A 22675-nucleotide genomic window follows, 5' to 3' on the forward strand; every position below is an offset into this window, starting at 1 on the left:
ACAAACCTGTCTGTGCTCTGAATCAGCCACAGATTTCTTCACAGTAAGATGATCATGCTTAATTTTTCAGGAAATATCTAATGTTTTCATTCCTTGTCCAAGGCATTACACTATATGATACTTCAGCAGCAGAGAGATCCTTTTTCTTTCTCATATTGCTTGAAACCTGTGGCCTGCTTAATAATGTGGAATATGTGGGAAAGTGCATTTTGAGGTTTTTATTTAAAAAAAAATAATGGTTATCATTATAAAGTTTGTTCAAAAACATTTGAATTATGCTCTAACGGCTGATGACTTGAAAAATACTCTGTCGTTTGCCTTAATATTTTGGAAAATAAGAGAAAAATGTCATTTGCTTAATAATGTGGAAAGCGGTGTAGTTCAATCTGCAAGGATGACTCGCAGCCCCGGTTGGGGGACGTTCTACGGCTCTGAATATTTGCGATGACAGTAAGAGCTCTTATTTGTGTGACTTGAGTAGAAGCAGCGGTTGTGAAAATATTGCACATCTTACAGTCATTTCCTTTGCAGCTAAAAGGAAATAGTTTCAGGAAACAGGCAGACTGAGCTATCTTTTGCAAATAAAATAGCAACATGTCAGAGGATCAAAACACAAAAACATCAATGGAGGTGGACATAGCATTTCTCAAATCCAAGAGGGGGATCCTGAAAGCTGCAGAAATGGTAAGACAATTTGTACATCACTAAAAGTTTAATGTAGAGCGTGTAGAGAAGTGTTGCAACAGCTTAGATGTACATGATGCTCTTTGTTGTAAAGATACAGAGTATGACATGGGGAACTCTGTAGCCTAACAAGACTGTTTTACACTGATCGGTACACACTGTGCTGACAGCTGTGATTCACATTAAAACCCCAAGACCACTTTAGAGGCTGGAAAGAAACAGAATCACTTAGATTTTAAAAAATGCGGAAACAATGGAATCTTGGTTCCTCTTTTTTACAAACTGCAGTGAGCTACATGCTGTTTTAAAGGTCAGGGCTAAATCAAAAGACAGTTCAGTAAATACAATTCAAATCTTAGATCAGGGTGTCCAAACCTTTTAACTGATGGCCACACAGAAATGTGAGGACAGTAAAACTAATCTGGTGTAGGTTAAGGTATGCTTGCTGATTAAATATTCTTTAAGGGAAAGAACAGCTTACATCACCATTGATAGTAGAAAAGGCAAATAGTATCTCATAGTTAAGGTTTTTGGAGTTGCCAATCAGATTTCAGAGGGATCCTGGTCCTGGTCTGCCCCTGGTCAGCATGAGAATGATGCTCCCTTCAACAGAGAGGAGAGTCGCTGTCAGCTCATCTCAACATTCAGACACCAAGCAAGAGAAAACAGTGGCGCATCTCAAAGATGTCATGTAAAAGTTCATTTTTTCCCCTCTATTTACTTCCAAAAGTGAAACATCCATATATTCTAGATTAATCTCATTAAATTTTTCAAGATTTTTTGTTACTTTTAATCTTAAGGATTAAGGCTGACAGCTCACAAAAACTCTGTTTCTCTCACCCTGGTTCAGTTCACACAACTACATTCATGGTAAGCCACACAAGGTCACTGCTGATAGGGCAGGCTGTTCTTACAGGCTGTATATCATCATCATCATCTTTATTAGCAGATATAGTAGTCCATAACAAACAACAATAAACACATAAAAAACAGGATTAAAAACAATAACACCCCCCCCCCCCAAAAAAAAAAAAAATCAACGGACAAACAAAATACCTCCCTATTTATAAAAGACACCCATACCAGTGTCTCCACAAGGATGACTGGCATCTACAACACTATAACTGGGATTAGTCAATATAAAACCATATTTATGGACATTTAACTGGAAGGGAAAAGTGTATAAGCAACAGGGATGAGCTCAGCCTTCAGAAGACAAACAAAGCTGATTCAAGAATTTAAGGGAGAAAAGGAGAAAAGGAACTAGACTGTTGCACAGTGGTCCAAAGTCCTGTTTTCAGATGAAACTAAATTCTGCATATCATTTGGAATCATGGTTCTAGAGTCTGGAGGAAGACCAGAGAGGTACAGAATCCAAGGTGCTTGAAGTCCAGTGTCCAGCCATCTACCAGGAGCTTTCAGAGCACTTTATACTTCCATCGGCTGAGAAGCTTTATGGAGATACTGATTTCCTCTTCTAGCCAGACTTGGCACCTGCCCTCAGTGAAGCCAAAACTACCAGAAACTGGTTTGCTGATCATGGCGTTTCTGTGTTTGATTGACCTGTCAACTCACCTGACCTGAACCCCACAGAGAATCTCTGGGCAGCTGTCTAGAGAAGAATGACAGACACCAGAATTAACAATATAGACAAGCTGAAGGCTGGGCTTCATAACACCCCAGCAGTGCCACAGACTGATTGGCTCCATTCAATGTTGCATAAATGCAGTTAAAGGAGCTCAAACCAATTACCAAATGCATAAATGAGCATAATTTTCCAGAAGGTCAACATTTCTGTTTTTAAAACATCCTTTTTTTGGACTGATGTTTTGTAATATTCTAATATTTGAGATAGTGGATTTTTTTTTATTTTTGTGAGCTGAAAGTCATAATTATCAACATTAAACAAAGAAAGTCAAGAAATATTTTACTGTGTAATGAGGAATCTAGAATATATGGAAGTGTCACTTCTTGAATGAAATAAAATTAAAAATGAACTTTTTCATGATAATCTATTTTTTTAGATGCACCTGTATATGAAGCTGCAAAACTTTATAGGAGTGTTGGTGCTTAAAGATAACAAGCACAATAAGGTTTATGAGTCCCACCTTGAGATGCAAAACAAAGGATTGATCTTATTCTGCTGTTTCCTTCTTGAATCCTTTTGGCATTATGAATCAAGATATCATTATTATACAGGTTGTCTGTGTGAACCATTTACATTGCCTTCTCAATATAGTCCTGAAATAAAACATGTCAAGGAATTGTCAAAATGTTTGTTTACAGTATTAGCACAGCGGCACTGCCTAGTGTCAGAAAATGGAAGTACAATACAGGCAAGCACAAGCTTCACATTCGAATGCAGCCATGTTTAATTATTTTAGAATTTGTTGAGGGCTGATTAAAAATGGACTATGGGCTGTAGTTCAGACACCTCTGTTTTAGATGTTTAATTTTAATGCTTTGCATGATCTATTATTGTAATAACTAATTTAATATTTTTTTCTCTCCATTTCTGATTCAGGGGACTCTGTTTGTGGCGTTTGTGTGTTTCAGTGTGGTGTCAGCTCCAGGGTTCATCACAGCCACTGTGTTGGAGTTTCTGATCACTTTATTCCTCTTGTTGCTCTACATGCTTAAATTCAACAAAAGGCTGACTTTCTTCTTCTGGCCTCTTGTTGTGGGTGATGTTTTACACCAAAATATTTTCACATAATAAAAGTTTGTATGTGCCTTACTCTGAAAATCCATCCATTTGCCATATGCTGTTTTTTATTCATAAATAAATCTCTGTTCTTCTCTTTAGGATGTTATTAATTCAGTGTTTGCAGCACTTTTCTTCATTGTCCTGAGCCCGCTGGCTCTGACTACATATACGGCAACAGGCACGCTGGTTGGAGGGGTGAGATGTCTTTTTTAATCTATAATTACAATCTTAGATGTGTGGGACAGTTTGCCCCAACACTGTCAGTAAAATATATTATCTTAATGTTGCTTTACTTTGTCTATATGAGCTGAAGATTCCCTTTAGGATATGAGCATCCCTGTCCCCTTTTCTAACTGGACCCTGGATGTGTTGTCACTTAGTGTTACACATTTAATTTGAAATCTGCTCTCTGTTTGCAGATAGTTGGTTTGCTGACTGTTGGCCTGCTGTGTGCGGATGGTTACACCCTTTTCAGGAAAATCACATTCAACAACCCGAGAAGAGAAGCCCCGAGACAGGACAAGGAATGATTCATTTCACCATAAATCAGTAAAGTTTATGCATAGTCCTGACAATGAACTTTGTAACCTTATTGTAAGGTTGTACAGCGCAATACGTTTGCAGATGTTTTAAACCAGTCAGTTGCAGGACTGTTTCCAGGGCTGGACTGTGAATGTTCCCCTGGAGAAGAGGAGAGCTTTCTGGGGTCCTGCCACATGCGGGGGTCCATGGGGATCAGCAAAAACATTTTCCTTGTAAAAATGACATTTTTTTAATTTTTAAACTTATTATTTAACAAAAATATGCATTCAATTTTTTGCTCCTTTTGTAGCATGTTTCCTGTTTGAAAATTAAAGCTGTTAGCAGTAATGCATTAATCACAATTAATTAAGGTCCAAAATGAGTGCATTTTTTATTTGTATGCTTTGATGTCTGTTTCAGCACACTTTGATTAAGCCACTGCAAGTTTCCCTGAAGCCACAGCGATGTTAAATAAACCCACTGCTGCACCTTAATGTCTTTTTGTTACTTTAAAACCCTCAGACAGCTCAGTGGACAAATCAAATGTCAACCTATGTCCCCCTATGTCAGCTGAAGTCTTCATATTTTTCATCACCCTTGACACCTCAAAATGTGTTTTAAGGACTGAAATTTGTTCATTTGTTCATTCTCAAACTTTAAATTTTGTTTTAAGGACTGAAGTTCTCGGTCTGAATTATCTCCATATATTGCCATCTATGTCTGTATTGGCTGAACTTAATTTGTTAGTATTAGCAAATTGGGTGTCAGCATGAAATCCATAATTGTGTATCCCTACCATTTTTTTCCCCACTTTTAAATTGTCTTAAAATCTAGATGGCACTGACATGTCTTGATAATAAAAAAAAATCAACAGTCTCAAATTGTTGGGGATTTGTTGCTTCACCTGACGTTTTAAAGCATTCAAGGCAAGGTATTACGAAAACATTTGTAATCTAAGAATGGAAGAGAGATAAAAGAGGTGGAAAGTCAAGTTTAAGAAAATTTGATGTCTGCATAGATATGGCAAAGAAATCCATGTGGTACAAAATTGGTCCAAATTTTTCTACAAGTATTATCCAGTCCATTTAACTGATTCATTGTCCAAAATATCCCTTACACCCAATAAAGATAAGTCAAGATAAACATCTTATTTCAAGATATTAAAGACAAAGTTTAAAGTCTTATTGTGAGGTCAATCAGGAGAAACTTAATTCAAGTTTCACAATAATTTATAGGTCATCTGCACCTGTGTTATCAAATATTAACCCTTTAACTATTTGCTTACTTCCCTTTTCAATCCATGACAAGTTCATATTTCCAGGTTTAAGTTAGAACCAAAGTCTTTCATTTGCCTAAAGTTTCAGGTCTTCTTTCAGTGTAAAACCAATTCTCTATCTCTAAGGGAAGACAGTTACCATTACTTTAGGAATGCAAAAAAGATCCAAATGAAACCAAAGCAGTTTTACATTAAAAAAATAAGCAGAAATTGAAAATGCAACAAAAAGGGAGCTCAATTGTAATTAACCACAGAAACTCTTAAGACACTCATGCACTCAACATTCACACACTGATGGCAGAGGTTGCTATGGAGAACTGGCTATCAGAATTAGCTTATCCCATTCAAACACATCTGATGATGTAGTGGGAGCAAACTGAGATGAATTTGTTTGCCTGTGGACACATCGACATGGAACTGCAGGAGCTGGGGATCAAACCCACAACCTTCTGACTGAAAGATGGCTGACTTGACCTGCTGATTCACAGTCGCCTCAATTGTAAATTCATATTGTTTGTCTGCCCTATTACAAATGTAAGCTATTTTTCTTTTATTAAAATGTGCCTCTTTTGAGGTGGAAAAATTGCATGACAAATAAAAGTACAGTTACCCTTATTTAAATAAACTTAAGTATAAGTAAAAGTTATGGTCTATAAATCTACTCAAGTAAAAGTAACAGAATTTAATTTAAAATTTACTTGAAGTTTAGAGTAGCTAATTAGGAGTTGTACTGTAAAATATGATCTTATCTTATTTGCAAGAACAACTAGAGAATAGATTTTTAACAAGGCCATTCAGGTAAAGTCACACCTCTATAATAAAGTATAATACAGAGCAAAACTGGGAGTGTTAATTAAACTCATACAGAGTCAAATTTGACACTTTAAAAGTCTCTGTATTGGTCCACAGTACATCTGGCTTTCAAAAGAGTTAAATATTTTACAATTTGACAGAGCTGTAGTAACCCTTAAAAAATCTTTATTTTCTAAAATCAACAAAGTTCAAACTCAGTGGATAACTTTGGTGAAAATGTGTCACATCAAAAACAACAATCCACCAGAAACATGAACAAAAAAAATACCCCAGCAGGGATCACTCTACGACAGGCAACATCCAAACACAACTAAACACTCTACCCAAGGGCAAAATGAGGAACTCTGTCTACACATCCCCCCAGATTTGAAATGGCAGTGGGCGGAGCTTAGCTTAATTGACTCTTTACAGAGTTGAACTAACGCTGGTAGATTAACCCTATCAGACAACTGCAATGCTTAAGACCACTTAACTCAGAGGGAGTTAAAATCACACTTTTGGAGTAAAAATCCACTCTAAAATATCCAATCCTTACATATCAATACTCCAGTTTTGCTGTTTTGGGATGTGATGTGGAATCATTTTCTTGTTGTGCTAGTTTGTAGTCAACAGAAGTGGAAAGAGTAGAGGAGTGCTGTACACAATTAAAACTGCAGTTACTCTGGTTAAAACTTACATAGAAGTAAAAGTACTGATTTGAAAATGTACAGTACACAAAAATCGACTTAATTACATTAATTTGAGAAAATGTAATTAGTTACTTTCCACCCTTGCTTTTTGGTAATATTAACAATGCAGATGAACCCTTTGAACTAAACTATTTAGCTAATGTCAGAGTTTGGGATTCCAGAAACGATAGAAAAAATTAAGCCAACTTTCTAAGGAACATATAAACCCAAAAATAACTTGTTGACAGACTTTTCAGCTCCGAAAGGAGGTTAATATTAGCCAGGTTGCTAGCACCAAAGCTACTGATCCAACACATGTTGATATTAAGATCCCATCTGGAGGGCCCTTTCACTGGGGTTTTTAAGGGTCTTGTTTTTTCTGTGGGCAGACCTGGTGGAACCAACATTTTGACTTATTTATCTCCTTAAGTTGGGAAAACAAAGCTGGTATTCCCAGGATAATGAGTCGATTTCTGGAGCTCTCCAGAAATCAACCACAACTTACATGTTTTCCAAGGAGGTGGATAAGAATAAAATGCATGAATGAATGTCCTTCCAGGGCTTCTGTAGTGATCTGCTTTTTAAACATGTTTGTGTTTGCTCCATTTAAGGTCCAAACTAGAACATTTTTCATTAAGTAAGTGGTTGAAAATGTGTGGATAGTAGAAGCTGGTCGTGGGTCCTACGGCAACGCCATGCAGTTAGGAATCACAATTTTAAAGCTTCTAGCAGTTTCTGCATATTTGAGATTCCAGCTGTGATTGAAACTGATGCTGAGACTTATTGGAAACATATTTTACAAACATAACACATAAATCTCGTAGAATCAATCATTATAAATAAAGGTTTTTATACCCTGTGACATCATGAGTTGGATATTTCCTCTGAGTGGTTGTGTGGTGTGTGCAGCTGAGGGCATCACATTTCACATCTGGAGAAAGCAGATGTTTCGCTTTTTGGGAGCGTTTCCGCGCTGTCATTGTTTCCGTTTCCACCTCCGAGAAACCTCACGCCTCCACACAGCGCTCTTGTTTTCGTTTGAATCCTTTACTATTTGCTTTTGGATTATCTGAAGTTTGAGGAGAGTCGTTCTTTTCCAACTATGGGGGACATCGAGGCTCCCAGCTCGACTCGGCCGCGCCAGACGGTCCTGTCCTCGATTCTTCCCAGCAGAGAGTTCGTCTCCTCGAAGAAAGGCATGCTGCTTATTGCTGAAGTGGTAAGAAAGGAGCAGAAGACTCAATACTGAAACTAACAGCTACAACTGTTGATGTACAGCTGCTCGCCCATTGCGCACGAAGATCGCGCAGCGTCTTGGCCATTTTATGTGCTGTTTTTAGAAGTTTTTGGCTATTTTAGCAGCGTGTACAGTTTTGATGCAGACTGATTTAGAGTCATTTTGAATATGGGTCAGTCAGTTCCCGTCACAAGGTTTTCATTAGATAAGGGAGGAGCAGTAATGGTTTATAGAACTATGAGGTAAACCCCAGAAATAATAATAATAAAAACATTTAAAATGGATTATGCACGCTGCAAGACAATCATTGTCTTCTGTGCTGTCAATTATGAAGATAAGTGAAAGAATAAGTCTCTGACTGTCACTTATGCTGACTCAGTTTGTGAATTATCACTTTAAATATACTATATCAGTAGTAATAGGACAATATAGTTCCTTTTAATTCACTTTAGAGTGGATTAAACCAACAGGAGACGAATGATTGCTCATGATGTTGGTGTTGATCGTCCCAAGAATAGAATTAAACAGAATAGGAAATGCTCCATGGTCTGTTTTGCATGACCAGCCAGAAATTTTCTTTGACCTGCATATGCAAATATATGCCATTTAAAGCACAAGGTTACTTACTAAATCAACTAAACTCATTTCAGACACACTTGAAACACCACATATCCACTAAAAAAAGAATTACAGTGGAGTAGAACAAACAGTAGATAAAACAAGCACAATAGAGCATCATACGTTACTAGAGGGAGGGGTCTTCCTGCTGTAATTGTGTTAAGACAGCAGTATGAACCCTCACATTTGTATCATCATGTGACACGCATTGAGCTCATGTTAGACCGTGGCTGTGAGAGCTCTCTTATCCTCCCCACAGTCACATCCTCCTCCCTCTTACCATAATATGTAGCCTGCAGCACAGTCTGCCTCACTGTGACTGCATGCAGCGCTGCACACCCACAAACACACAAAACAGCCTCTTTTATGGCTACCTAACAATGTGACTGTGATCTTCAGCCCTGAGCTAAAACACTACTGAAACCTAAACTCACTGGCCCTCACTGAAAGTAGTCAGTGTGATGTGCTTCCTGAACAGAGGTGAGAGTGCACAGCACTTTTAAACTTGCATGACTCAGTGGGACTCAAAGAGTTGGGACGTTTGGGATATTACTGCAGAGATTCTTTCAGGTGGGCCATGTCTCCTGATATAAAGGGCACAGATCCAGAAAGAAATGAGACACTTTAGAGGAGAGAAAAAGGCAAGGGTAGATATTTTCACTCACCCTGAATAATGTGGATGTGGCTTTTGTTGCGGCCATGATGTGGCCACAATGTTCCCACTACGTCAACACATCTTTGTTAATCAAATATGTAAGAAAACACACAAAAAGTGTGAGGAAGCAGGGGATTCAATCAGGCAGTTTATTTTTTATGATGTGAGACTATCTGGTCAAACATTTTCACTGTTCCTGCAGATCCTTTAAAAGTTCTGATTTTAACATTTGAGGTCTTAAATGAGGGTTACAAGAAATATTTAGCATGATATCTGTATCAGCAGATATTTTCTTATACACTGAATCAACAGTTTTGGCAGAAACGAACATTTCTGCAAATATTTGCAATCAATATCTTGGCTTTAAAAATCCACCTATGTCAGCTATAAATACTATTAATAGGAACAAATAAGTTTGTGGATTTTTTGGTTGGACCAACACACCCTATGTCAGCTGAAGTCTTCATATTTTTCATCACCCTTGACACCTCAAAATGTGTTTTAAGGACTGAAATTTGTTCATTTGTTCATTCTCAAACTTTAAATTTTGTCTTAAAATCTAGATGGCACTGACATGTCTTGATAATAAAAAAAAATCAACAGTCTCAAATTGTTGGGGATTTGTTGCTTCACCTGACGTTTTAAAGCATTCAAGGCAAGGTATTACGAAAACATTTGTAATCTATGAATGGAAGAGAGATAAAAGAGGTGGAAAGTCAAGTTTAAGAAAATTTGATGTCTGCATAGATATGGCAAAGAAATCCATGTGGTACAAAATTGGTCCAAATTTTTCTACAAGTATTATCCAGTCCATTTAACTGATTCATTGTCCAAAATATCCCTTACACTCAATAAAGATAAGTCAAGATAAACATCTTATTTCAAGATATTAAAGACAAAATTTAGAGCCTTATTGTGAGGTCAATCAGGAGAAACTTAATTCAAGTTTCACAATAATTTATTGTACAAGTCTGGAAGTGTTTGAAAGTGTGAAATGTCTTTTGGTAAATAGACTACATTGTGATGTCTCTATGAACTTGAAGGGGAAGTGAGGCCGACAGCGGGATAAGATTCTCCCTAATGAAGTCTTATAACTGACGGGGGTGATGGAAGGAGTAGGACAAGATAAGGAGAGACTTCTGAGGAGCTTGATCCAGACATTGATGAAATGGCTTGGAGGTGGCAATGAAGGGATGCAGGATTGCATGGCGTTCTAACTGGACACCAGTGAGATGTAATAGAGCTGGCTGGGGTGGAGGAGGATTGCTACGGTCGCACTGAAACAACAGACTGACTGTGGAGGAGAGGAGAACAGATTTTAAATTATGAGAGCGGAAGGATGATTGGATGGAGAGAGGGCATGAGAGAATGGGATTGGCTCAGAGCTTAAGTGAGTAGACGCCCACACCAGCTGACTACCAGAACAGAAAACAGAGTGGGGAGGGGGAGACACAAGGTGAGTGATTATTAATGAATGAAAGGATGAATGGAAATAACACAGGCTTCCTGCTTGAACTTCATTAAAAGTATCTGCCGATGCAGCAGGCAAAATTTACTTTAAAGATGATTGAAATAAGACATTAGCCTAGATCTTATTTAACGTCTAATTTCAGAACAAATAACAATATTTGGTTGAGCATTGGAAGCTAGTTTTAGTTATTAAGAAAGTAGCTAGATTTTGCTTATGAAGATGTTTTTCTGTACTTGTCGGGTAGATATAGTTTATTTTTCTCAGACTCTGTGTATACATTTGACAACATTACATTTCAGTCTTCCTATATCAGAGCTGACTGCTAAACTCAGACCTGTTGGCGTCATTTATTGGAACAACAAACCATGGAAAAAATGGGACAAAGCCTAAGTGGCATCAGTCTTTCACCTACTGAAGGGAGCGTTTAATGCCAGTCAGTGGTAGCTACCATATTGAAAGCACTTTCAAATACTTAGGATCAACTTTGAAATCAAAAACCCATTAAAATTCCTAAAAACAAAGAAATGTATTTTTATACTTTGTTACACAAGCTTTGCTCCTTGTGATTGTAAAATAAACCAGTTGTCCTCAGATGTGGACATTATTTTTTTTTTGTAAAAACTACTTCCTGTTTAGAGACAATGCTGAGGTTTAATACTGATCAGGTCCTACATATCCCAGTTAAGTGGGAGAAATTAAAACTGCATGCCAAAGATGGTTAAAATAAGTATGATGTGATAAAAGTTGGACTAAAAAAACTTGCTACCTTTGTGTTTTAGCAGTGAGGTATATTTAGCAGTGAGTCTTCCAAAGAACCACAGCCTGTAGCTCCATCATTCCTGTCAGTATTAGTCAGACACATATCCTGCTGAGTGTGCATTATTATACACAGTGTGTCAGACCACAGTGTATTTCTCTTTAGGCCTCTCTGTCTGAAACAGAAACAGGTCTGATAAAGAATGTGAAATCACAGCAGGTTCACTGAATGTGCAGCAAAATTCTTGTAACATCTGAAATATTTTAAAAATGAAAACAAGATGTTAATTAAGGGAACAGCGTAGTAAATGTGTACTAAGTGTGAGGCCTCACTAGGAGGTATAAAGTGAAAACTAGCACAATTCTTAGCTCAGTATGTAATGTGTTTTTGGTGTCAGGATTTATGATGTTTTTGTGAGTTAAACACCCAGTGCAAGAGCTCAGAGAAAGTTTCATTAACCTCACTGCTCATTTTAACATAAAAAAAAACTCTTAAAAAAAAAAAATCAGGCTCCCTTCCAGCTGATCTCACCTCAGACTGCACTTTGATGATGAAGATATTAATAGATCAGTCCAATTAAACACCAAAAAACACTAAAGCCTGATTATTTTCAGCCACAGTGTTACACACCACCCTTTGCCCTGGGAGATTAGCAAATAGCTACAAATCAACTCAATAAAATCACATAAAACACAACAAAACTTTAACTACATAAAAGAATGTTCCCTGATGTCTGTTTCAGGATTTAAGAAAAGCAATGTGACCATTGCTTGATATTTGTTATAAAGTTCTGTGATGTAGTTATTCTTTTTTTTATTTTTATGAAATGTTGCCTAGTCTGTAATGTTTACATTGTGTTTTTCATGGAAGTAACTCCCTCACTTTGTTTATGAATTAAGTTGAATTTAAAAAGATCTAAAACCAGAAATATGTTGTAATGGCAAATTGGCGCTTCTGTTCTGACAGCGATGGTGTCTCACAGTAACAGTCAGCAAGAGGGGCCATCCAAAAACTAGAGTCTGCAGCCTGACTGTCCTGGGTTCACTGTGCACTTCCTGTTTTGTTTTCCAACATTAGAAAAAAACTTCTAGAGCAGCTGAGAAATCTACAAGCTGGTCACCACTAAAATAAAGTTTAATAGAAAGTTGGAAAAATGTGCACTGGAAAAATCAATGTAAGGTAATCAAGTGCACCAGAAAAAAATAAAAACGGTTCACTTGTTGGTTTGCCCCTTGTATTCAAAGGCGTGAATGTTAAAGTGGGACATTACCATAGGAATACTGACTTGTCAACGTTTATTTTTCTGTAGATTCATCTATGGAATCTAGTGCCGGGCTTTTATTTTGAAAAGTAACACACTGCAATCCATCTTGCGCTCCTGCCCTGTTGATGACAATATCAGAAAATACTCAGAAAATGGTCTAAAAAAATAATGATACTAATGATAATAATATTATAATTGACAAAATACAAAACAGACATTTTTCTCACTTCTGTCCTCTTGTAATATTTTTTTTTTTTATTTTTACAAAATACAGGATGAAAATGACACCTTTTTAAACTTTTGATTTAAAGCAGTCTCACGTCAAAGCCATAATTAAACATAAGACAATATAGTTTGCCTTATTAGTAAAAGATTTTTTTGTCAGATAATGTGCAGTAGAAATAAATGCAGGGATTTTACCAGCCAATCCTGTGCTGATTTGGAATTATTTAGTGCACAATCCCAGCGTCACAGACTTCTTTTTATCATGAGTAAACATGCCAGAGGCTCTACTTTGAAAGAGGGAGAAAATCCTTACCTGTAGCCTGATTACAGGTAAATCTGAAGAACTCCTGACAGGAAACAAGTGGTTTGCAGTGATTTTTCAAAGAACAGCAGCTGCAGGAGTCTGGGTTGAGTCAGGGGGAGTTCCTAACCTCAGGGCAGAGTGGGATGACTGACTGAGACAAAGACAAGATGGCCGGAGCCTGTTAGAGATTACAAAGTCTGGACTTGTTTTCATCCGCTCTGATATGTGTCCAGTCCTTCTAATGGAGGGCGTTGAACATGGAGTGGGCTTGTTAACTCACATCCTAACTACTCTAGACTCTTTTTCAGACACAAAAAGACCGTTTAACGTCTTCTTTCATCATTACAGCTCTGTTTATGTGGGTTTTCGCAAAGTTTGTGTGTACAAAAGGCTACAGGGAGCTGTGCACGCCTGTGTGAAGAAACTGTCATTTAACAACTGTATCTTGTTACAGGACGTAGGCCTGAAGCTGTGATTCACACAAACTGACAGTGTCAGAACTGTCTACATGATCTAAAATAGGAAAGATTAACAGTACATCAGCTCAATTTTTAGGATTCAAATTTTAAAGATTTATCTTTTGGGCTTTTGTTTAGGTAAGACAGCAGATAGAGTTGTACACCAGGGTGAGTGAGTGTAAGGAATGACGTGGTGAAGGAGCCACTGGCTAGATTTAAACATAGCCTCAGTGACACAGACATAGCCATTAGGCTACCAGCACCCAGGATTTACATGTTAGTGTACATCTCACTCAAAAACAGCCAGTTTGAGGGTTTTGTTTTCAGTTCCTCTTGGGTTGACTAGTTAATAAAGAAAGGCTGTTTTGTTTTTTTTTATATCTTCTTTTGCTTGAGACGACTGTCTAAAACTTAATAAATTGTGTAAATGTATGGTCCACACTTCTCTTATTTTTCTCTCTGTGTTTCTATGTTCTCTCTAGGCTCTGTCCTTCGTGTCCTTTTTTTGTTTCGCGGCGTCCACAGCAGCAGCCTTCGTCACCGTCCCCTTGCTGGAGTTCCTGGCTGCTCTTTTCTTGTTGTTTGCTTATTCCACCAAATTCAATGAGAGTTTTAAAGGCTTCTTATGGCCGCTCATGGTAATACCACTTTTCAAATTACATTTATAGCATTTTATAAAATATACATTAGATGCTAAAAATTGTCCACCGGTGAGAAAGAATATATATTTTTTAATCATCACTGTGCTTTATGCTCTCTATAAGGACTTCATGAGGTGTGTGACAGCGTCCATCATTTATTTCGTCATCTCCATCATCGCAGTGTCCAAATATGTGGACGGTTCTTCAAAAGCTGCTGGGGTGAAACTAATTTTTCACTTATTTTACCCATCATCTTTGAATTTTGAAGTGCATCTAACACATTATGTCCTTGTCTTAAAGCCCAATGTCCTATTTTAATGTTTTTACTGTCCTAATATTAAGTGCATTTTTTTCACAGGTGTTTGGATTCTTTGCCACTATCGTCTTTGCTTTAGATTTTTACCTCATTTTCAATGAGCTGGCTGATTTTCTGAAGCAAGGAGGGGGGTCCAATGATGAGCCATCAAGGCAGCAAGGTAACACCCTACATGAAAATCTACTGTGTGTAGAGATGCACTGATACTGAAAATCAGGGCTGATGCTAGAAGCACAAAACACACCAGCACTGTCCAATGTGTGTCCAAACAATCGCCCTCATGAGTTTCTTTGAACAAGCCCACACCAGTAGCGGCCAGACGTGCAAGGACGCGCGGCGGCACATTATGCCACTGCTCTATTCCTGGCATGACCGGCCATGGCCAGCGGGGTGTGTTCTCCTGGGTGGAGAGGACAGGAAAAATGAATGAGTTTGACCTTTGGTGCTAGGGGCGGCAATTTAGGTACACCATATGATGTGACAGTGCAGTGCTGGTTTGTTTTCAGCTCAATACTGATGTATAAAATAAATTTGAGTTAATTACAGATACTAATGCTAATATTTTATTCATTACTTCTTTGGTACAAGACTTCCAAAATGTTGACATTTCTTTTGTTTTATACCACAAAAAACAGACCAGATTGTGTCTGGCAGGTCACTTCTTCCAGTGATTAAAAAAAAAAAAAAAAAAAAAAAAAACTCTTTTCTATAACAGCAGTAAAGTGTACTAGATTCCTGCATAAAATTGATACGACACAAGAAATAAAAATATGCTGCCGACATCTATTCATGCCACATTATTTGCAGATGTGCTGATGACTGCCAACCGGGCTGATATCGCTTATGTGTTGTTTGCAATCATGTGATCCTGAATGCCCGTTGGGGTTCAGGAACCGAGGGATAGTCATGAGGAATGAATTGGAATGAAGGAAAGTTAGTACTTTAAAGCTCTAAATGGACCAATACGTACATCGAACATGATCCTGAAACTTTAAAAGATAGTGATTCTTACCACCTTTTAACCAAATTGGCACGTTGGCGATAAATATCACAAAGTACTCAGTCTTGCAGACCTCCTGAGCCCCTTTAACATATCAAAATTCCTCATGTTGTCACAAATATGCTATTAATTGAAACAGGGTTGTACTACCAACAATTATCCTTGTGGGTAAGACACCAAGCCAAGATGTGCTGTTCACAAACAAGCCTGTGCTACAAAACGACTCTTTTATGTTTGCCGCAGTAGCTAGCCAGTTGCCAGTTCCCTTTCCTCCATCTTCTGTTGTTACTTAATCCACATTTAAAAGCCAAACTGTGACCAAATTAAGCCAAACAACCAGCTCTACTGACATGGGCCAAATTGATCTGGATCTCTTAAAAGAGACAGATTTTCCATCACAACTAGAGGGAGGTCAGTGAAACTGACATCGGCCAAGGAAATATGGGTATGATCAAAGTTAAATGAGCTAAACCCCAGCTAAACTGTAGTGAACCAAACCAGACCACTTTATAGAAACTGACCATACACAAGCATTGTGTGACACCGCTCATCCAAACTTTAGATGGAGGCTTTTTTAATGTCTGCTCAAAGAAACAAAACAGCTACAGACATCAGCCAAGCAGAACAAAAGATGCGAAGATAACCAAACCCAGCCAGCTGTGGGACGTATGACTCAGTATCTTCCTCTGAACGGAAAAGTAAAAGACCCCAAACTGTCTGCAATCTCCAGTGCAAACTAACAAAACCTAGCAATCTAGACATGCATGGGCATGTAAAGACAAGCAAGGAAACGTGCTTGGGGACAAATGTAAAAAAAAAAAAAAAAAAAAACAAGAGGAGAGAATATGTGTGGATGTTTGTCCTCAGTAATTTGTTAATTTTGCCATGATTCACACTGTCAGAAAGTATACAGTCCTGGGTTTGAGTCCACTGCTGAGCCAGTTTGCTGAATCTCCAAGAGAACGTAAAAAGAAAATACATATTTCAATATTCATGCATGAATATGCACATTAATATTCTGTACCATGTTGATATTAATTGGTTATACATGCGACAGGCCATCCTGTCAAATAAATAAGCCTCTTTTCAAATGCTGTTCTAAAATGCTGCCATTTGAGCTCAAGTTTCAGGGATATTTTTAGATGTTATAAATAAAAGTGAAACTGTCTGTGGAGTTTTAAGCAGCTGGGGAGGAAGTGAGTGTGGATAATTAAATGTGCCTCTACTAACCCTGGCAAACACAGTTTATCATCAATGTTTTGTTTGTTGTTTACACAGCTTTTTCCTGACTTTGTGAGTGTATCGAATATGCTTTTTCTGATTTGCACACTGACCAGAGTTTGACTGTCCATGGAGAATCCACATGGAGCACAAACACTTTTCTCATGGTTTTAACACTCGGCTGTGCTTTTCACCTTTGTCTTTTAGATGATTTTTCAGACTCTGATTCAGACTGAGACGTCTGGCAACCTTACCAGTCAGAAACGTTGCTGTCAAAACTAACGGAGCCTGAAGAGCTGAACTCTGCAAGTGTGTCCTCATGCCACAAGGTTACAGTAGTATGAAGTATGGTAGAGATCACATCTTTAACAGGAAGCAAAGCTTGTAAAGCTGTGAAAATGTTGAGTGTCATTATATGTTTAGAAGATATTTTAATAACCTATGTGGGAGCCTTTGTTATAATCAGAAATAATAGCTTTTATAAACAATACTGCAACACTAAATCAATGTCCTTAATGAATACATATTTGAAATAATGATGAGGAAGTTGTTTTGTAAAAACTGAGCCACATAAGAAAAATGACAGATGGCAGGCTTACAGCAGGATCTTTCATAAATTGGCAGTATTACTATAAAAGTAACAAATGTACAGTGTATAGAAGAACAGATTTCAGGTTGGCTGGTTACAACCTCTGTTCATTGTCCTAAACCTGTTCAGTGTTTAGTGTTTTCCTGTTTTTTCTTAAAACTGAACCTTTTTACCCTGAGGTCTGTCATGAATCTCAGTGACAGGGATGATTACGCTTGTTCAGATTTATTTACTGCACTTGAAGCTTGTAACAAATATTCACTTTGTTTTTGTTTTATTATCCTACAAACCTGTGCACATAGCAGCACATTGAAGCCACTCAAAGCATAATTATGTTGTAAAAAGCTTAATGTCCTTGTGATTTCTTAGTTTGGTCCCCAGTGTCATAGTTTCATGTGATTTCATGTGTGTGTGATTCTCCAGTGTTTAGCCACTTCTGACATCACTAGAGTGCCACAATGACTGTTTGTAAAGAACACTGCATTATACTAGTGAAACAACAGCACTGCAATTAAACAAGGATGCCTAAAAAGTGCACCAGTGGCCTTAAATTAAATTTTCCTTTAAACCTTTTACGTTTAATTTCCATAGTTGTGAAGTTTGTTACATTAAACTTAAAAAAAAAAACTTTAAACCACTGAGCCTTTTTGGCAGCATAATTGTTACACCTCTGCTAAAGCTGCCATTTGTTTAAAAAGTGAGACAAAATCCCCAGTTTTGAGTCATCGTGTGCACATTCCCAGTGCATGGAGAACAGGTCTTGGTTGATGCTAATCTACAGTGCATTCATGAAGTTTTCAGACCCCCTTGTCATCAGCTGACAGCCAGCTGACTCTCTCTAAGCATGCTGTTGGTTAATTGCGCTCATGCTGAAACTGCTCTAGCCTGGCTATGGTTCGCTGCTCCCTCTGTAAGCTGGTTTTGGCAACCCTCCTCCACCCCAGCTTCTCTTTTATGCTTTATCTGACTTAGCTGATGCCATTCTATTGTCATTGATGCCTTTAAACCCTGCTTTGGGTTTATTGTTGCTTCTCTCCCTGTCTCAGGCTCTCCTGGTAGGCTCATAGGGAGCTGGAATGTGTGGTTGATGCTTTCCATGTAGGCTCATGGAAGGGGAGGAGGATCCCAGAACAGCCACACAGCCAAATATAAATAACAGCAATACAAGCAAATTAATAACTGCTAATAAGGAGAAACAATTATGATGCAACAAGCTTTGCACACCTGAATCTGAGCTCACTCAAACTCGATGGGTCCCATTGGTAGACTGGACAGCCATTTTCAGGTCTCTCCAGAGATGTTTGATTGGGTTCAAGTCAGAGCTCTGGCTGAGCCACTCTAGGACACTCACAGAGCTGTCCCTAAGCCACTCCTTTGTTATCTTGGCTTCATCCTCAGTGTCACTGTCATATAGGATGGTGAACCTGAAGTCCTGAGCACTGTGGATCGGGTTTTTATTTAGGATATTTCTGTACTTTGCTCCATTCAGCTTACCCTCAACCCTGACCAGTCTCACAGTCCCTGCTGCTGAAAAACACCCCAACAACATGATGCTGCCACCACCATGGTTCACTGTTGGGATGGTACTGGGCAGGTGATGAGCAGTTTCCTTCAGATGTAATGTTTAGAATTGAGGCCAAACACTTCAGTCTTGGTTATATCAGACCAGAGAATCTTGTTTCTCACACTCTGAGAGTCCTTAAGGTGCTTTTTTTGCAAACCCCTAGTGGGCTTTCATGTGTTTTGCACTGTGGAGAGGCTTCCCATAGCCACTCGGCCATAGAGCCTAAATTGGTGGAGGGCTGCAGTGATTGTTGGAACTTTGTCCCATCTCCACACGGGATATCTGGAGCTCAGTCAGAGTGACCCATGGGGTGTTGTTATACTACAGCATCAGGCTGTAACATTACAAAACTGCAACCAAGGTAATTGGGTTGGAATACTTTCAAAATGCGCTATATGTTTAATGCTATAATTCTGCATTTTCCAAGCAAAAATACTTTCTACCAAAGCAACATTATACATTTTTCAAACTATACTAAACTAATTTATCCAAATACTATTAACACCTCCACATCTAGGGATTTCCTTTGACTGGAAGCAACTAAACTAATTCTATGTAGTTGCTGGGCATCAAAATAACATGTTAAGGGTGGCATAATTCTTATGACTAAGGCTCATAGCTGAACTTTTTTGTTTATACTATATGCAATTTTTACTTGTCACTTCTCTGAAAAGAAAAAAAATGCTTGAATAAAGAACCTTTTTCACTCATGTCCAAATCACTTTATTTAAACCGTCAATAAAAATGGTCTTTTGTCAATGTTTTAAATACAAAAAATACAGCTGAGTTTGGCCCCATGCTGTAAAATGCTGACCTTGCTGTATTTATTATCAAAGCACAAAAATCACAAACAAGAGAGCATCTCACTTCAAACTTCATCCACAGTCAGACTCATCATATCTGCTTTTTAGTCAGTTTTTAATAGACAACCTGGAAACTAGCGTACTTCATTATAAATAATAAATGTTCATAAGATATCCAAGCATATTGTTGAACAAAGAGAGCCACAGCTTGATTGTTTATGACAAAAAATGGTCAGTTTATGCCATTAGACGGTGCATTACCATGCACTTGAATGATTGTTTTGCAAAGTTGACTGTACAAATGTTAAAGTAGACATTTTTACATGACTCAGAAATAGATCCATCATTGTAGGTAACACACAGAATAACACATATGATTGTCAAGGCAGTAAAATACTTCTGTCACCAGAACAGGAGAAATAGCAGATGCACATGATAAGTTACTAAAATCATTAAAATGAAATCAGATTCATAAAGCAAATCGTTAATGTTGAAACTTCTGTTTAAAAAGACCGCTCAGTTTTTATTTTCATTTAAATCTGCAGTCAAAAACATTTCTGGTCCTTTTCTTAAAAACACACACACACTATCATAGCTATCTGGTGCAGTCATTTCAGAAAACAACCATGAGATGGAGCCACAGAGTTGATTTGGACCACGTACAGAGTCAGTGAAGCCTTTAACACATGAACAGGTCTCAAATATTAACTCAAACATGCACAGTTGTAGACGTAGTGTAAATTCAATGCATACAAGAAAACAATGTAGTTAGATGGGATGTCTTCCTTCATCTTGAAAATCCAATAACCTTTTTTTTTTTTTTTTTTTTAACATGAACCTACTTAAATGAACAGGACACGTAACAGTAATGACACATTTGTTTTACACTGTGTATGAGCCCTAAAAAGCTGCTATGTTGAAAGATATCAGCTTTAATGATACATGAAATGTTTAATGTGTAGATGATATATTTACACGCATTTTTAATCCATTTAAATACAAAGTGAAAGCCGTGATGCTAAATGTACTGTGTTTCCATCTGTCTCAACCTTTCTGTCACTCTTACATTTTTAATTTATCTTCACTAAGTGTTTCATCTCATTCCCCTCTATGGTTATCCTCATGTCTCAAAAAAATGAAATGATAAGGATTACAGCGTTCATGTTGAGGCACCTTGTGATTTCATTTTAAATGTTTTTTAGAGTAAAAGATTGAAAGGAATGTTTTCATACCTGAGATGCAGCATTTATGCTGAGGACAATTATCTAGACCAGGACACCTTCTGATGTTTTTCTTTAAAACTCAGTTTTTGTGTATAAAAAAAAACAAAAAAATGTTGCTTTATGAGAGGCCTTTGACATATGGAAGTGTTTCGCATTCACATGAAAGGATGAAAAATATGTTCTGTTTTTTTGAGTTTGTGACATCACTATCTCAAAGTAAGGAGGTGCTGTTTTCCGAAATTACAGTTTTCTCTTTTTTCTTAGTTATGCTTTTGTACACAGGACAGTGGTCAAAAATCCTAGCTGTCACTGAATCTCTCACCTACATATGGTTGCTGCTACTGGTCAGGATCAAACTGAATTAAATCAAACAGCTAGGCATGTTTGAATGGCCTGCATGAGAGCTTTAACTAAACTAAAAAAAATTTTTTTAAAAATTAAAAAAATTAAAAATGGGGGTAATCCACAGGTAAAAGTACTAGGGGAGCCCACGCAGGTGTTGTTTTAGCATGTGTAATCTTTAGATTGAAATTTTTAATGTCAGCCTTACTTGCCAATATCAGCTGATATCAGCATCTACGTTTAAACAAAGTATTGTATATTGCCTGTTTTGTGGCCCTCTATATCTACCATCACATTTATCACCACAGATTCACTGAAAGCAGCGTGAAAAAGCAAAAACTGTACAAAAATCAACCTTCTTTTGCTTGATCTCTTTCACAGTGAAACTCAAAAAGTGTTTAAAACAGTCCACACCTACTCCTGAGCAGGAGTTGGTGCACAGTTGGAGTGAAGTCAAGCTTTCTTAAAGGAGCTTTTCATGGAATTGATCCTTCACAAAGATTTAAAAATATATGTGGATGAAAAGCTTTGAAGATAAACCTCAAATTCTGACTCCAGCTTCTTACTTTACAGTCTTTATACGTCACTGGAGGCAGGATGCCTGATACACAGAGGCACACATCTATAGCTGTGAAAGGAAGATGAGGTGTTGTGATTTAAAAGTAAAAGCATGTGGTTAACTTGAAATGTCCCCTCTGCTCCAGACATGAAGAAAAACAACAGTTCTGAGAGCAGAATCGGGCCCATCTCAGTCAGCTGCCGGTCCTGTACTGTGGCTTCCCTTAGTCTGTCTGATTGCCTGCCTGCACTCATGCTAGCTCGGGCCTCGCCTCCATCTCTCCGCGGGAGGCAGTGCGTGCTCGTATGTAGTCGCTGGTCAGAGCTGCACCCTGACAGCTGTTGCCAAGGCGCCACCTCCGTACTGCCAGGAAGGTGTTTATCCCATACACACCTGTCACCAGGAAGCCAAAGATCTGCAATCAAGGGGAAACAGGGAGAAGAAAAAAACAATGGCACAGTCTGAATGGGAACCAAGCATTGCATGCGTTGAGCTGCTGAAAATGTGCATTCCTTTTAAATCAGTGCAAATTGATTGAGGCTAATATAGTAACATAAAAATCTGTGTAATACACTCCTGATCAAAATTTTAAGACCAGTTGAAAAATTGCAAGAATTTGCATTTTGCACTGTTGGATCTTAAGAGGGTTTTAAGTAGAGCTTCAAAATGCAAGAAGAAGAAATGGGAGTGAGACAAAAAAATACTGAGTAAGCAATTTATTAAAAACAACAATTACACTGAAATAAGCTGTTCATCAG

General features: G+C 37.9%; 3 protein-coding genes across 3 annotated transcripts in view; 2 read left to right on the forward strand and 1 right to left on the reverse strand.

The window, feature by feature from the left end:
• The first annotated feature begins 352 nt into the window (after positions 1-352).
• Positions 353-4407, forward strand: LOC121507249 (chemokine-like factor). The gene is made up of 4 exons (XM_041783496.1): positions 353-684; positions 3209-3364; positions 3491-3586; positions 3811-4407. The coding sequence occupies exons 1-4, from the start codon at positions 595-597 to the stop codon at positions 3919-3921; spliced, it is 453 nt and encodes a 150-aa protein (XP_041639430.1). The 5' UTR covers positions 353-594; the 3' UTR covers positions 3922-4407.
• Positions 4408-7586: 3179 nt separating this feature from the next.
• Positions 7587-19700, forward strand: cmtm3 (CKLF-like MARVEL transmembrane domain containing 3). Its single transcript, XM_041783484.1, has 5 exons — positions 7587-7889; positions 14142-14297; positions 14424-14519; positions 14659-14776; positions 17045-19700. The coding sequence occupies exons 1-5, from the start codon at positions 7773-7775 to the stop codon at positions 17071-17073; spliced, it is 516 nt and encodes a 171-aa protein (XP_041639418.1). The 5' UTR covers positions 7587-7772; the 3' UTR covers positions 17074-19700.
• A 7-nt stretch (positions 19701-19707) lies between these two features.
• Positions 19708-22675, reverse strand: part of cmtm4 (CKLF-like MARVEL transmembrane domain containing 4) — a 30453-nt gene continuing 27485 nt past the window's right edge. Inside the window, exon 4 of the mRNA XM_041783509.1 lies at positions 19708-22332. Coding sequence (XP_041639443.1) covers positions 22168-22332 — 165 coding nt within the window. The 3' untranslated portion in view covers positions 19708-22167. The remainder of the gene's footprint in view (positions 22333-22675) is intronic.

Source organism: Cheilinus undulatus, linkage group 1 (genome assembly GCF_018320785.1).
Source record: "Cheilinus undulatus linkage group 1, ASM1832078v1, whole genome shotgun sequence".
Lineage (NCBI taxonomy): Eukaryota > Metazoa > Chordata > Actinopteri > Labriformes > Labridae > Cheilinus > Cheilinus undulatus.